At 45.9% G+C, this 16,008-nt stretch overlaps 1 protein-coding gene across 1 annotated transcript in view; it reads right to left on the reverse strand.

Annotated features, from left to right (window-relative positions):
* The window catches only part of Galphao (G protein alpha o subunit), a 121,773-nt gene that overhangs the window by 23,167 nt on the left and 82,598 nt on the right, over window positions 1-16,008 (reverse strand). Inside the window, exons 3-4 of the mRNA XM_089580487.1 lie at window positions 15,390-15,531; window positions 5,793-5,953 (exon numbers count right to left, since the gene is read on the reverse strand). Of these exons, the coding sequence (XP_089436613.1) occupies window positions 5,793-5,953; window positions 15,390-15,531 (303 nt within the window). The remainder of the gene's footprint in view (window positions 1-5,792; window positions 5,954-15,389; window positions 15,532-16,008) is intronic.

Raw genomic sequence — 16,008 nt, forward strand, 5'->3', positions numbered from 1 at the left:
CAGAACGCTATACTGCACAAAGATCCAGGCACTGTATCAGCTTAATAGAAGGCTCGACGACACGCGTTTCTCATCTACATTGGTCTCTGTTACGGCTCGACGACACGAATTTTGTCTACTTTGGATTCTTTGTTCATCATAGAGAGAGCATTTACTTTGTTTCTAACTTCCATATTAACTTCCTGCGATAGCTTTTGTGTGATTATAATCGTTACAACATTAATCAGCAATCACCACTACCACCATAGAGTGTGGCTTAATGCTGTTCCCGACGTAACTGATTCGGAGTCCGTCATTGGTGTTGAGTTGCACAAACACTTTAGGATTTATTTTAGCTTATAAATAATGGCTTATTGTGATGCTCCAACTTGCACTGTTTAACAGGCGTAAAGCGTTCATTTTGGTCACATGTGTCAGAGTAGTACTTTACGCGCTGTCTACAGATACACCGTGGTGAAGTAGAATGTAATTCTCGTTCGGTTTTAGTGTAAGCTTATGGCTTAACCATGCCACCAGCTTTGTGTCAACTAAGGCTATTGTTCTCATAGCTAGATTTTTTTTCAGGAAATGCGCATTTGTAATTTTGAAATACTGTAGAAGGAAAAACTTTATTTCAAAGAAAATAAATAAAGGGAACTTGAGGTTGACGCTATGTGATCAGAGAAAAAAAAACTTGTCCAGAACTGATGGGCACAAATTACGCAGATGCTGTTTCTTCTTCATATTAGCAAACGGAAAGGCAACAACTAAGCCGCCTTGTATTAGTGCCCCCCGTGCTGCAAAAGCTGTTACTTCTGCCTATGAACTGAGCTGTTGAATTCAACTCAAATGAAATCTTCATCCCAAGAAAGACTGAAAACAGCCCAAATAAGGAAAGTAAGATGTTAGCTTGAAAATTACTGTGGCCCTGTATAGAAAAATAGAAACCTTTCTCGAGGACAAGCACATAATTAACACACAATTTCAGAACCCAGAGCGGCGAAAATTGACTTCAGAAAAAAAAGAGAGAAGGTACGACAGCACAAAACAGTGCGTAAATACAAATGGAATAGACGAAATCGGGTCTAATGATAGTATGCAACCTGAAATCATTTCTCGGAAGGCTGTGTAGACTGGGTCGGTCAGTGCCTCATTTATTTAACATGTAAGAAATTTACTCAAGCATTTCGTTCAGATAATAAATGCGTTTGGGAAGAACTGTCCACAGATTAGTCAAAGAGGTGGGTTGAGTTGATCAAATTAAGATCGGTCCTTTGCCTGGAAATGTCTCGTTAGGCGTTTGCACTCTGTGTTTCAGTGAAGTTTCATATTTTTTTGGCATAACAACACGCGTAAACTCGAGTTGAAAGCCAATAAAATTTATTTATTCACTTTCCTCTCAATTAAATGCCAAAACCAGTTCGTATAAACACCTGCAGTTTGTTGCATGAAGGCGTAAATGCCTTTATCTTGTTTGCAGCCTGAGTTACACGCGCTAATTCGCACTGCGGCTAGCCTTCTGGGAGAAGTTGCGCTGGAACTATGCTCGTGAACTTCCAGACAGACACAAAATTTGTAAAAGAAAAAGAAGAAAGAAAGAAACGGAGAAACAGAAAACTAAAAAAGGAAGTAAGAAAGGAAGAAAGGAAAGAAGGAAGGAAGGAAAGGAACCAAGAAATAAAAAAGAAGGAAGAAAGAAAAGTAATGAAAAGAATGGAAGAAGGAAAAAACAAAGGACCCCGCCGCGGTGGCTCAGTGGCTACGGCGCTCGGCTGCTGACCCGAAAGACGCGGGTTCGATCCCGACCGCGGCGGCTGAATTTCGATGAAGGCGAAATTCTAGAGGCTCGTGTGCTGTGCGATGTTAGTGCACGTTAAAGAACCCCAGGTGGTCGGAATTTCCGGAGCCCTTCACCACGGCGTCCCTCATAGCCTAAGAAAGAAAGAAAGAAAGAAAGAAAGAAAGAAAGAAAGAAAGAAAGAAAGAAAGAAAGAAGGAAAGAAAGAAGGAAAGAAAGAAGGAAAGAAAGAAAGAAAGAAAGAAAGAAAGAAAGAAAGAAAGAAAGAAAGAAAGAAAGAAAGAAAGAAAGAAAGAAAGAAAGAAAGAAAGAAAGAAAGAAAGAAAGAAAGAAAGAAAGAAAGAAAGAAAGAAAGAAAGAAAGAAAGAAAGAAAGAAAGAAAGAAAGAAAGAAAGAAAGAGAAAGAAAGAAAGAAAGAAAGAAAGAAAGAAGAAAGAAAGAAAGAAAGAAAGAAAGAAAGAAAGAAAGAAAGAAAGAAAGAAAGAAAGAAAGAAAGAAAGAAAGAAAGAAAGAAAGAAAGAAAGAAGAAAGAAAGAAAGAAAGAAAGAAAGAAAGAAAGAAAGAAAGAAAGAAAGAAAGAAAGAAAGAAAGAAGAAGAAAGAAAGAAAGAAAGAAAGAAAGAAAGAAAGAAAGAAAGAAAGAAAGAAAGAAAGAAAGAAAGAAAGAAAGAAAGAAAGAAAGAAAGAAAGAAAGAAAGAAAGCATGGCATGAAGTAGCATGGCTTCGTTTGATTTGTGCGGATTAACGTGCGAAAGATACTCCGGGTATGAAGGACACCGCAGTGGAAGTCTCCGGATAATTTCGACCACGTCGAGTTATTTAATGCGCACTGACATCGCGCAGTACATGGGCCTCTAGCATTTCGCTTCCATCGAAATGCGACCGTTGCGGCCGGGATCGAACCCGCGTCTTTCGGGTCAGTAGCCGAGTGCCAAAACCACTGAGCCACCGCGGCGGCTGGACGAAAAAAAGAACGAAAGAGATAAAGAAGGAAATTTAGAGAGGAAACAAAGAAAGCTAGTAAGTGGGAGAGCGAAAACATAGGATACGGAAAGTAGGAAAGAAAGAGAGAAAAGACTGGAAGGATAGCACGTCTGCAACTCTTACTCCGCAGATTTGGCCCGGTACGCTGCTAGAATGAGCGAGTAGATCCCTCAGGCATGGCTCACTTTTTCTCTATTACAAGAGAAAACAACGGCTCACCTACAAGGTCGCGCGTTGCTTACACTGAACAGGTGTCCTCGTCAAATGCATGCGACGAGAAAGTGCTAGCATTCGCGAGGTTAACTTTGCGTCACGCGCACGCTGCACAATAATGCGCAACGCTCAATAAAAAAAAAACTTCGTCGACTGTGGTGGATCTTCATGGCTATCGATCATGCAGCATTGATAGAAACTGATCAGACCGATGGGCGCTATAAGGTCGAGAGGCACTGCAGAGTTTTGGAGGCAGGGGCCGAATGCTATATGGTGTGGCGTCAGTTGGAGCTTGTCCCAAAAGAACACGGTGTCCGGGCGCAAAAGCATAACTCGGCAGTAGCTCCTAACCGATTGGAGGTAATACGCATGGTTCGCCAGGATACACCTGCAGTCGCAACCATATCCCTGAATAGGCGGCCCAGTAACGCTTGGTGCTTGTATGAATGAAAATCCAGCTATAGCGCCTTCTATACACCTCCATTCTCAAACATCATCTGTTCAAAAGGGAGGATTTAAGCTGAACTCGAAAATACCGTCACATAGGCCTCGTGCAGCATGGCTTCCAGACATTCCTTCCGTCAGCCTCATTTTGGTGGTTGGCTTGAAATTTTGTGCGACCGGTGTCATTGGGTTACCTAATCTTTGTTTTGCGTCCTCTTTAAAAGCAATGCATGTTTTGGGCGGGAAATAAACCTAACTGTAGGCGCTTTTCAAACACTCCAAATATAGAATATCATCAGCGTTTCGTCATTATCAATGAGTTTTCACGTGTAATTTCGTCTCAAATGACATCAGGCTTTTCAGAGCGAAGCTTTCTTTTTTTTTCACGGCTGAACAAGTGGCTGAAAATAAAACACCTGCTTTGTTAAGCTGAAAAAAAAATAATTTCGCCTTATTCAAAGGCCCTCTTACAAATTACCATCCACCCCTCTCCTTTTGAGAAAATGAGAATAGAATGAGCGGTATGTGCCATTCATTTCCTGACGACGGCTCTCCTGCAGGAATAAAGGCCTCGACGACCATTATGCCCCTAAACTGACACTCATCCAGAGCCGCTTTGTGAACTCAACCAGAATGATGGGATCAAAACCCACTTAAACTTTAGTGGGTTTTGAGAGCCGAAGCCTGCCATGATTCAGGAGTGGATGGAAGCTCCGCCGACACGCTTCACCGGGCACGAAAGGAAAGAATACCAGCGCCGACTTTCTAAAAAGACACCGTCGTATCGGATCGTCAGACCCGTCGATCGCATTGAGGAGGCTTTGAATAAAAGCTGCTCTTGTTTTCCCGTTTCCTGAACGCGCTCCAACAAGCGTAGTGGAAACCGCAGCAGGCGTCCACTGTGAGGCTTCACTGAGACCCGGCACCGGATTCCTCGCTGCTATAGTTAGCTCGGCGGAGGCGTTCATCCCAGTCGCTGACAGAGGAGCTCCTGGGGACCATTTGGAAGGAGACCGGTGACGTCACGCGGCTCGCGTCTCCGTTGTAACTGGGCAATCTTGCCTGGCCGATTGGCAAGAAGCGCGGTCCTAACGAGCAGTGGGGGAATCACGCGGCCGTCGCCGAGGCAACTCGCCCGGGACCTCTTTGGCTCGCGCCGCATTGGAAACGTGTTTCTCGCGATGGAGCAGAGGAGAGGAGGGGGCACGGCTTGTTCTATTACGTGGTGGCCGTCAAATCCGCCTCCATGCTCCTGACCGCGGCAGGCACCGCTGCAGACGGGCACCTGTCAATGCCAAGCCGCGGAAAGTTACGTCGTTCAATCCCACCGGTAACGCTAACGCTCATTTGCGACAGCTCGAGATCGAACTGAGAAGCGCAACTACGTTAGCTCCATTGAAAGAAACTGCTGCCTGCACATGCGGTAAGACCAGAAAGAGGCGAACCGAAACCAGCCAGCGGGGAAACAGAAAAGATGCAGTTAAGGAGTGCACCCTGCGTTTCTCTGGCGACGAGAACGGCATTTACAAGCGCACATAGCGGGAACTTGTCAATAGTCCAAGCAACGCACCAAATGAAATTAAGCAAACAAAAATGCATTGTGACGAGTTGAGGTACGATACCACACGGAAGAGCTGGCGAAGCCCGTTTGTGGCATAAGCCCCATTACGACCACGTATACTTGTCGGATAAAAGAATTGTAGGACAGGGAGGAGCAGTGCAAGACCGAAGGTTGCAACTCTTTAACGCCGGCGGAATAAAGTACATAGACGAGGTTGGGACAATTACTTGGCCTATATATCAATTCGATGGTCCATTCGGCTGTTCACGCTTATTTATCGCTCTTCTAGATGAAAAGACTACACGATCGATAACAGCCAGGAATAAATACAGTTGGCACATTGAGAAAGGCACGACTTTATGCAAAATCAAGGCAAAATTGGAGTCCTATCACCCAAGGTGTATTGACCCGGGCTATCATGTGGCTAGGCTTAACGAGTCACGGCTCTGGAACAAGAAGCGCACGAATGAGACTAAGACGGGACACGTGTTTCCTCCTACTCTTTAATCAGTCTTAGTCCAACCCACGCTCGTTCAACCATTCGCGCTGTTCTCATTGTGAAGCTATTTCTAATGCTCTATATTGCGCGGGTTAAGGTACATTTTTTATAGCCGCAGGCTTCTCTAGGTCCACGTAGTTCCCCCGTCACTGTTACTGCTAGCAGCATTCGAAGCAAGCATAGCGTGTCTGCCGTAAAACACAGTAATAAAAAGTTTAGACAGTCGCATGTTTGTGAGTCGGTAGCTTCACGTGCGTTTTGGAGCTGGCTGCAGTGAGCACGGTCGGCGTTCTCGGGGTGTGCTGTGTACTCACTACTTGGCGGAGTCGTTGAGCTGGTACTCGTTGGAGCGCCCGAAGCACTCTTGCACCCCGGAGTCTGTCCATAGCCTCTTCATGGCGCTGAGCAGTTCCTCAGAAAAGGGCTCCGTGTCCTCCATGCGGGCCACGACGTCAAAGACCATCTTGGCGTCCGCCTGCACCGGCACACAGGAGCGGGAATGAGAAGGCGCATGCAAAGCAGGCCACAAAGACAGTGCAAGCAGTCCACAGGCACTTCGCCTCGCAGCCAATTAACTACAATACGGGAAATGATGAGCACCGTCTTCTGACACATAGATGGTACATTTATTTATTGAACCTAGGTATTCAATCAATTACTCAATGGGAAATGCATTTGTCCTGCAGTGGACATAGTTGGGCTGATGAGGATGATAAAATAATTCTTAAGAAACGACAGACAAAGGGAGAAATGGTAAGATTACAAATACCCCCCCCTCCCCTCAATGAAAAAAAAAATAAAAGAAAATCGCCAAACGCATTGGACCCAGGAGCAGCTTTCAAGGTGAAGTATAATGGCATATACCTTGCCAGAATTTAAAGCACTTCAGAGTGCTGACAATACTAAAGTACAGGGGTTGATTTATGGGGAAATCTTGAGGGTGTGACTGGAGGAGAGGAGGGAGAGGGTGAGTTTGCACAATAGACTTCTTGAACATTGCTCGTGGCAGAAATTCATCTTTAGAAAGGGGAAGTGGGTACGGTCACTCTCGAGGCGCCTTATCTTCCCTAAATCTACTCCTGCTCAAGTATACCCAGGATACCTCTGTTAATCTAGTGTTCATGAATACGGTCATGCAGTGCTCTGTATTTCGTGTCTGAGTTGCTGCTAAATAATCGGCCGAGCTTGGCGTTTGGTGTGCCATGTGTGTCTATTATGGCAGCTGCTTAATATTAATAGCTCGCGCACCCGATTGACGAATACATGATGCATACCTACCAGCTTTAAGCATTAATACCACGAACAAGAGGAAGCAATGCCAAAAGAAGGGAAGCCATATTTCAAAGCTGCTTGCGCACCGAAATCTCGAAACCATCAAGTCCAGATTTCGTTGCTACCCGAGAGCCGCACCGTCCATAACGCATCGTTGCAAAACTCAGGTTAGCGGAGATAATGATGACAGGTCAAACGCAAAAGAAAAGAAATAGAGAGAGAGAGAGAGAGAGAGAGATTGGTCTGGCAGCGGCCCCAGCGCAGCGCGCCCATCTGGATGCTGGCGCCGCGTATCGATCGGCGGGAACGCGTCGAAGAGGATAAGAAGCGCTGTTGTGTACTCTGCACCGAGATGGCGGTGCCGCTTTCCTCTCCCACTCGAAGCGCTCGCTTGTCATCCGCAAAGGACTTCGCTTCGCGCTTGCCTCTCTCGTCTTCGCTTCATTTGAAGAGCTAGAACGACTAGCGCGACACATGCCTTCAAAAAGGAGCGCGGGGGGCCACGAACAAAACGGAATGCAGTTGATATTTTCCCGTCCTCGCCCTGCTGTCATCGGGCGCACGGAGCCTTGCCTAACAGGCAGGAACCGCTCAGATCTGCGTCAATCTTTTTAACCTTCAGCTTGACTCTTTACTTTTGATCTTGGTCACTAATATGTTTAGTCCAGGGGAGTTAATCGAAGAGGCAGACACTGTACAGGTAACAAACAGCTTTTATCCTGGGTGCCAACCTGATTATCCTGTGTTGTGGACAACCAACGCCATGTTCAAACAACGGCCATGAACTCTGATGCCAGTGCTTTTACCGAATCAAACACCTGCTGACGTCACCAGATACCAGAGTTACGGCGGGTACTCTGGCAGTCTGAACTGCCAGCCTTGCGCCGCTTTTTAGATAAAATGACAGTTATGGGCGATAGCGTGCACTCGAGCTTTAAGCTAGGAGAGCTTAACCACCACAAAGAGCAGTAAGGGCTCGTTCTTGGTGGCGAAACAGCTGAAGGAAACGTTTTTTAAGCCAGCGCTCTGAGAAAAGCGTAAATAATCTCTAAACTGGCCACTTTGACAGACGCAGATCGTGCGTGTGGCGTGAGTACCTCGCGCGTGGCTTCGACCGTCACACCGGTTAGCTTTACTCGGTCTTAGTAAGTAATTTAGAGAGCTTAACTGAAACCAGTGATCGCCAGCAGTATTTTGTCTAGTCAGCACTTTCAGATGCCTGGCAGACCGGTGTTTTACAGGAGAGCCATCCGCTATTACGTAATGCAGAAGCCAATCCGTGGGGACGAGCTAAAAGCATAGTTAATACGGCGCCTACATAACATTGCCTTATATCCTTCAGTGGGACGCACGCTGCGGTATTTGTGGTTTATAGTGTTATGATTTAACGTCCCAAAGCGACTAAGGCTACGAGGGACGCCGTAGTGAAGGGCTCCGAATAAATTATACCACCTGGGGTTTTTTAACATCCACTGACATCGCAAAGTACACGGGCCTCTAGCATTTCGCCTCCATCGAAATGCAACCACTGCAGCCAGAATCAAACTCGTATCTTGCGGCTCAGCAGCGCCATTTCTGATGCGCACAAGCAGCACCAGAATTTTATACAGGTGCTTGTGCCGATAGCCGCAAAGCTCTCCGTATTTATTCGTACCTAAAATTGATCCATGAGTGATTGAAGCCTTAGCCCTTGGCCTACCAAAAAATTGGCGGGCGCTTAGCTTTGGTTAAGCCTGGTAGGTTGCGAAAGCAGGTGATTTATACTGCATATGTAGCGCCTCTAGTGGGAAGAGCGCGGCGCGCCATGCCAAGCGGCCGTCGTTACCCGACGAGCCGAGTTGGTAGCCCATCTCTCGCTCCTGGTATGACGTCACGCTATAACGTCACTAGCGCCTCTAGCGGGAGGAGCGCGGCGCGCCGTGCCAAGCGGCCGCCGTTACCCGACGAGCCCAGTTGGTAGCCCGTCTCTGGCTCCTGGTATGACGTCACGCTATAACATCACTAGCGCCTCTAGCGGGAGGAGCGCGGCGCGCCGTGCCAAGCGGCCGCCGTTACCCGACGAGCCGAGTTGGTAGCCCGTCTCTCGCTCCTGGTATGAAGTCACGCCATAACGTCACTAGCGCCTCTAGCGGGAGGAGCGCGGCGCGCCGTGCCAAGCGGCCGCCGTTACCCGACGAGCCGAGTTGGTAGCCCATCTCTCGCTCGTGGTATGACGTCACGCCATAACGTCACTAGCGCCTCTAGCGGGAGGAGCGCGGCGCGCCGTGCCTAGCGGCCGCCGTTACCCGACGAGCCGAGTTGATAGCCCGTCTCTCGCTCCTGGTATGACGTCACGCTGTGAAGTCACTAGGCATGGTGTGACATCAGGGGTCATTCTAAAGGTCAAACAAACCAAGTGGCCACCGCTACGCGAAAGGCCGTTCTTGGGAGTAGCATTGCTTTCGCAATAAAATCAACTTTACGAACAACGGACGAAAAGCTGCCTCAGTATAGAGTCCAGTCCCCGATTTTTTTTTTCGTCCTTCATAAAGAGAAGAGTAACTGAGAACCCGCTCCAAGAAAGAATAAAAAAAGAAAATCTGCTGGAACACCTGAAATTCCCGACGACGTTTTATTCAGGAGAAATTTCAAAGCTGCGTTCCACTGTGACTGCAAAGCTACAAGCAGGCGCGAATATGCAAAGCGATGCTTATTCTTTCTTATCACTGTTACGGAAGAAGAAATCATTAGAAATCATTCAGTAAGAGATAAAAACAAAGTAGTTGAAAAAGATAAAGGGGTTTGCAAAAAAAAATGCTTACTGCAAAAATTTATATAAAAATTGATAGGGGCCTAACGTATTTAATCGAAGTAGACCTGGGAAAGCAGGTGTTCATTCTTAAATTGGATGGTGCGCTTAAACTTCGCCTTAGGTGTGTGGCATGATATCTTTAGTGGGTTAATGCCCATGTATGCTGAACTGGTAAATCCTACTTAAAATTCAGAGATAGCGCGACTCCTCATATACCACTACCAACGCAGTGGCGCAGCGGTTAAGGGATGAGCCACTGCACTGGCAGGTGGCTGTTTATATCCCAGCCACCCGTCGGGGTTTTGCGACCCATGCTGCTCTTCCCGAGCAACCTCTCGCGCAGATGGCACGACGCTCGTCCGAACTTACCCGAGCTTACCCGAGTAACTCATGTATGCTCGGGTAGTAACTCGGGTTGCTAGACAACGGCACAAGATCGTACGTGCCGTTTTTGCCAATAAGCTTGTGGTTAAGCGTTTGGTTTAGCTCGTGCCGGCTTCCTGGCCGGTACGACGCCGTCATGAGCTGCGAAACCCAGCGCCTGTGCGAGGGTGGTGCCCTCTGGGTGTGTAGGCGACAGGCGGCAGCGGCGCGGCGCCATCTGTTGGAGCGCAGCTGAGGCGGTTGCTAGGCAACGGCGACTCAAGTTCGTTTGGTAGCCGCACCGCCACGCGCATACGCGACGAGCCGAGCTGGGGTCCAGTAGTGTTGCTTTCGCAACAAAACAGTGGGTAAAAACTTTGTGTGCGCTTTGTGAACTTGTACCGCTGATTTACTATTTCGTACATGCAGGAATTCACAAACGCACTCATCATGCCATCACAAAGCGATGGTGATGTAGTGCAGTAAATATGTATGCTGGTTCAAGCGGATGCTTTGCCTGGATGCGTATATATTTAGCAACCTATTATGGATTGTTACAGAAGCACTTGTGGTTGTTGTTTGATAAAACAATGTATCTCTTGTGTTGCGCAGCATAAAACTCTCACACTTCATCCGTAATGCATGACTTCTTATTTTACCTTCTTTCTGATTTTTTTTTTCTGTTAGAGTATAAAGACCTCTTCTAGTGGCTGACGGGCAACAAGAATCGGAGCCTACTCAGGTTCCTGCATGAGAATAGCCTGCAAGACTGCCTCTAGTATACAGCTGTCCCAACATATGCCACAAGTCAAGCCCCCAATTAAAAAAAAAGCTCCACACTCACTCATGTACTTGTGACCCGCACATAGGACGACATGCGAAATTAAATAAAAGCGGAAATAAAAGTAAGGCCAAGGAAGCCAACATCTTGAACGTTACTTTGATCAACTTACAATACGTACTTTAACATCGCATGATAACGAAAGTTATGCGAGCTTCACCTGGCCTATTCTCACTCGCTGCTGACTTTTGAACCAGTTCCCGTTGAACTGTCGTCACGCTGCTGTTAGCCGTTATCCTGTTAATTCCACTTTTCTGTTCGATGCCATTTGCAGCGATCCGGGTAGTTATTATACCTTTTTTGCTCCAGGCACGTAGGACTTCTTACCGTAGACATAATGCTGGTGCATCCAACTTAGAATGCCCTTTTCTTTTTTGTATGGCGTCAAGTTTTTTTGCGATTTTGAGAAGATAGTTACTGTGTTCTTGTAAATAATGGTCATGTTTCAACATGTGATCGTACTCTAACCATGTCTTAGATGCGTTAAAGCTTCCTGATTTATTCTTCAGGATTTTACATCTTTCGAGCAGAATCTATTAAGCTATACTAAGTTATTTTTTTATAACGCCAAACCCTTTTAAAAGGTCAGACACAAAATTTTGCTCAAGAAGCTGTACTGAAACTTCAGACTTTCTTTTCCGATATTTTTAAAGCTATGTTCTGTCTAAGGTTCTGTCTATGGAAATAGGCTACCATCTGTAGCCTATTTCCATAGATCGCACCAGTTTTTCAAGGGTCAGCTTTATCCCCTGTAGTTTTCAATGTTCTTGTCAATGTCCTTGCCGTTCTTGTCAATGTCCTGACCGCTGAGATTTGTAAGCATATAATTTTTCATTATGAAGATGACAGTGTTCTGCTGATGACAGCACTCGGCAACATGCAAAACAACGCGCATAACAATATGAGCTGGCTTTTTAAAAACTGCCTTCAGATCAGTGCTTCAAAAATAAAAATTTTTGGGACACTTAAGATCAGCCTTTAAGGGTATAATGCGATAGCGTTAGGGGTTGCCTCAAAGACTCCACTTGATCTCATTAGCATACTAACCGATCACGTGGTCCAGTAATATTACCGGATCCCATGACACACCAATGTCACGGGGCACAAGCATGCAGTCGTTCGCGTACACTAGCCCTTCACCGACAAGCACTTTGCTACTCGCTTAATCACCAACATCATTAATCTGACTACGGTCACTGCAGGACAAAGACCTCTTCCATATATCTCCAATTAAACCTGTCATGTGCCAGCAGCGGCCACCCTATCCCCGCAAATTTCTTAATCTCATCCGGCCACCTAACTTGCTGCCGCAACGCCTGCCTTCTCTCGGTATCCAGTCAGTTACCCTAAACGACCATCGGTTACCTCACCTTCGCATTGCATGTCCTGCCCAAGCCGATTTCTTCCTCTTGATTTCACCAACCCGCTTTTGTTCCCTGACCCACTCTGCCCTCTTCCTGTTTCTTACCGTTACATCTGTCATTTTCCTTTCCATAGCTCGCTACGTTGTCCTTAAGTTGAACCCTTTCCGTTCGCCTCTACGTTACTGTCCCATCGAAGAGTACCGGTAAGATGCAGCTGTTATACACTTTTCTCTCGAGGGATATTGGTAAACTTCCATTCATGATTTAAAAGAGCCTACCAAATGCGCTCCACCCCATTCTTATTATTCTAGTTATTTAACTCTTGTGATCCGGATCAGCGGTCACTACCTGCCCTAAGTATACGTATTCCCTTACCACTTCAAGCACCTCGCTACCAATTGTGAACTGCTGTTCCCTTCCGACACTGTTGAACATCATTTTGGTCTTCTGCATATTAATTTCTAGAGCCATCGTTCTGCTCTGCCTGCCTAAGTCATTGAACATGCTTTGCAATTCATCTCCTAAGTGGCTTAGCAAGCCCTTGTCATCAGCGAATAGCAGATTATTGAGGTATTCTTCATTAACACTTATTTCAAGCCTTCCCGAATCGAGGCCTCCAAATGCCTCCAGTTAACAGGCGGTGAATAACACTGGGGAGATAGTGCCCCACTGCCTGGCACTCTTCCTTATGGGAATTTGATTGTGCTTTATCGGTTATTCAGTACTCCTTTAATCAGTGCCTCTCTAATCACACACATACTCATTAGCGAAAAGTCGTTAGCTACCACATTATGTGAAAGACCACACGACATTCATATAAAAGCCTGCTTTACTCAGCGAACGAAAGTGCCTGCGTGGCCTGTGCCCAAAAGCACAGGTGCAGATCGGTTGAAAACGGTTGAATGGTGTCGTCCGATATCCTTATGCAACGGGGAGTTGAAGATATTTGTGAAGGTTGTCTTGTCATCTACGGTTTGTGGCATTAGATTTATTATGACCGTACCAAGTGTGTGGAATCAAAGGCCGTAGTATCGAAACAGCATCCATATCGCACATTCGGTGTGAAAAACACTGTCAGATGAGATTGGCCGAGTAGATCTTATTAGGATTAATCTGGCAAAAGTTTTGATAAGGTGCGTCGCAATTTTTTGTTTGCAACCTTGGAGAGCGCAAACATTGGTGATATATTGCTTAGAGGCATAGAAGTCAACAGTCACAGAAAGGAAGGAGCATAGGGGATGTATTTTGCTTTAATTTTGTAGTTTTTATAAACAGCAGAACAATAAAAAGCAGAAAAAAAAACAACCACATGCCGGCGGTGGGATCCGAACCCATGATCTCCGAATTTCGCGTCTGGTGCTCTACCAACTGAGGTTTCGGTGGCTGTTAGATTCCGTATCATTTGTATCATAACGAGCCCCTGTTTCCATTCGTTTGTCTGCTTAAAGGCATCGAACTATGCCATAAAGCGTCCACTAAAAAACTGATTGCTAATCAAAAGCTTACCAAACTTATTCCACTTCAAGCGTCGGTTCGACAGGGCTGCCCGCTATTGCCATAGTTATTCGCTTTATATCTTGATCCTCTATGCCTTAGTATAATCAAAAGCACAGCAATTCGTGTCTTCTTGCTGCCACAATGTCAAGACAAAATATTGGCTTATGCTCATGTCGTTGCCCTTTTCTATTCTAATAAAACGAGTGTTCTCGAAGTTTTGCATTAACTAAACAGTTTTTTAAGAGTCCGGGGGCCGCTATTAACCTTGGTAAATAAAAGAGATTTTCGCTAGGACACTGGGTACGAGACCAAGACCAAGGTCAATCATGTAACCTGACGTAGGCTCCGAAATAACCTTCGATTTGCAATTCTGGGCGCTTCTACGAGATACTGTGCAGCCAGACGTTGCGTTTACGTCCCTACTACCCGCGCGTAGCTAACCATATGAGATAAATTAATGTTTCGTTCATGGAATCACGAAGAAAAAAAAATGTTAATCGTGCCAAGATGGAAAAAAAAAGCAAGTTAAAGGCAAGTGTTTTTATTCAACGCGAACGAAAATTGGGCCGTAGGCCCAGAACCACATATCTGCTTTTTAGTGTGGTGAAGATACGAAATTTATTTGTTCGTTTCAACACATTGCTGGCATCACGCAGGAGGCTGTAGCAGCAATTTAAAATAAGCGAAGTGGTAACTGCAGTATAGGCGTTTTTTCAATGGTTGCAACGTGCACGTATTTCCGCTTTCTTTCAACTAAAATACATGCGCCCCAATCGAAAAGCAAGAGCGAAAATTTTCTGTGGTGACAATGAATTTTCTGTAATGTTACTGCTGATGAACTTTACTGAACTTTAGTGAACTTTTTTGCCAATGAAAGTCTGAAAAAGTGAGACAGAGCTACAGACCACAGAAATGCACCTCATAAAAAACTCATTTTGGAGGCCGTGGGTTCGGAACCCACTGGTGGCATGTGGTTGTTTCTTATCCTGCTTTCTGATCAATTATCTTAAAATAATTACCCTAATTAATCTCCCACTGATGAACACCACGAAAAAAAACATCCCCCACGCTAAGTGGTTCGGTGACTGTTGGCTTTTCTCATGTACTACAGAAAATTACTACAATACAACCGAAGTATCTGTCGTAACTGCAGAGCGACAAAACAATCTCTGGTATTTTTGACACGGTTCTGTCGCTTTTTTCGACTGGGACAGAGGTCGTTGATATGCCTTGTGCACCTAAATATATATTCTCGCGCTTTTTTTTTACTTTTCTTTCGGCTATGTTAAACAGCAACTCTGCCGCCGCAAATGAACCTACGGCGTTCAGAATCTCAACAGTGCTATACCCTAGCAAGCTATTAAGAACCTAAGTTGTGGGCAGGAGCGAGCAGCAGGAGCCCGTGACCTGTGACACCCGCAGCAGAAGACTTCATCGCCAAGGGTGGCGACAAAGAGCTGCAATAAAGATTTTAGAATAAACCATGACCTAGTGTAAGCAATCGCTGCAGTCTGTGCTGGCCATTACCAGGAATTCGGGACAGCTACCAGTCAGTGCCGCTAACCCTAGCGTCCTATAGCGCTTTAGTGACAGCCGCTCAGTCATTTTCTTTCTTTCTTACATTACGGATGACGTCAAAGCATTATTTTCTTGATCTCAAAAAGCCGTGCGTCACGTGGTGGATGCCATAGGAACCAGAAGCGCTTGTCCCGAATTCCCGGTAATGTTTACACGTGCGTAATTCTCACAGCTCGCGTTTTGACGGAAGTTGCAAAGAGCGTACTTCTCTTTCGTTGTTTCCGAAGCTAATGCCCAGGTTTGGCATGGCTCTGAGGATGGCCACCATGGACTGTATGGTGTTGCTGTACACCACTGGTTTGTACTGCTTGAAGTCTTCCTGCGTGAAGCCGCTGTCGTGGATAATTCTGCAGAGAAAGAAGACGAGAACAGACACCTCATGAGTTTCAATGCGATGAGGGCGAAATGACAAGCGCTTCAAGCTAAGCAGGGCCAAACGAAACTGATTGTTCGGCGCATTTCCGTTTACAACGGCCCGACGATGCACTGGGGAGCGGACATCTGCAAAATCGCCGGCCCTAAAATGAAAACCGGCAAACTGTAATGCCTACAGCCAAAAGGGTTCCGTCTAAAGCCTCTTTTTACGTAAAAATGCGTGAAAAAAAACCGATACAATAAGGTAAATTTGAAACGGTAATGCATTCTCGAAGCGCCCAGCAAGCTTGCGACCCCGTGGAGCAATGTTGCTCCGTCGAGACACTTTTTCTTTGTTTGCTCATTTTTCTTGAGAACTAGACGGGCGAAAATTAAGAAGGCAGCCAGATATAGATCCTTAAAACAAAAGTAAACTAAACAAACTGATTGAAAACAGTATGCGCGTCTTC

This window comes from Amblyomma mixtum, chromosome 3, assembly GCF_055824585.1.
Source record: "Amblyomma mixtum isolate Tamu chromosome 3, ASM5582458v1, whole genome shotgun sequence".
Taxonomy (NCBI): domain Eukaryota; kingdom Metazoa; phylum Arthropoda; class Arachnida; order Ixodida; family Ixodidae; genus Amblyomma; species Amblyomma mixtum.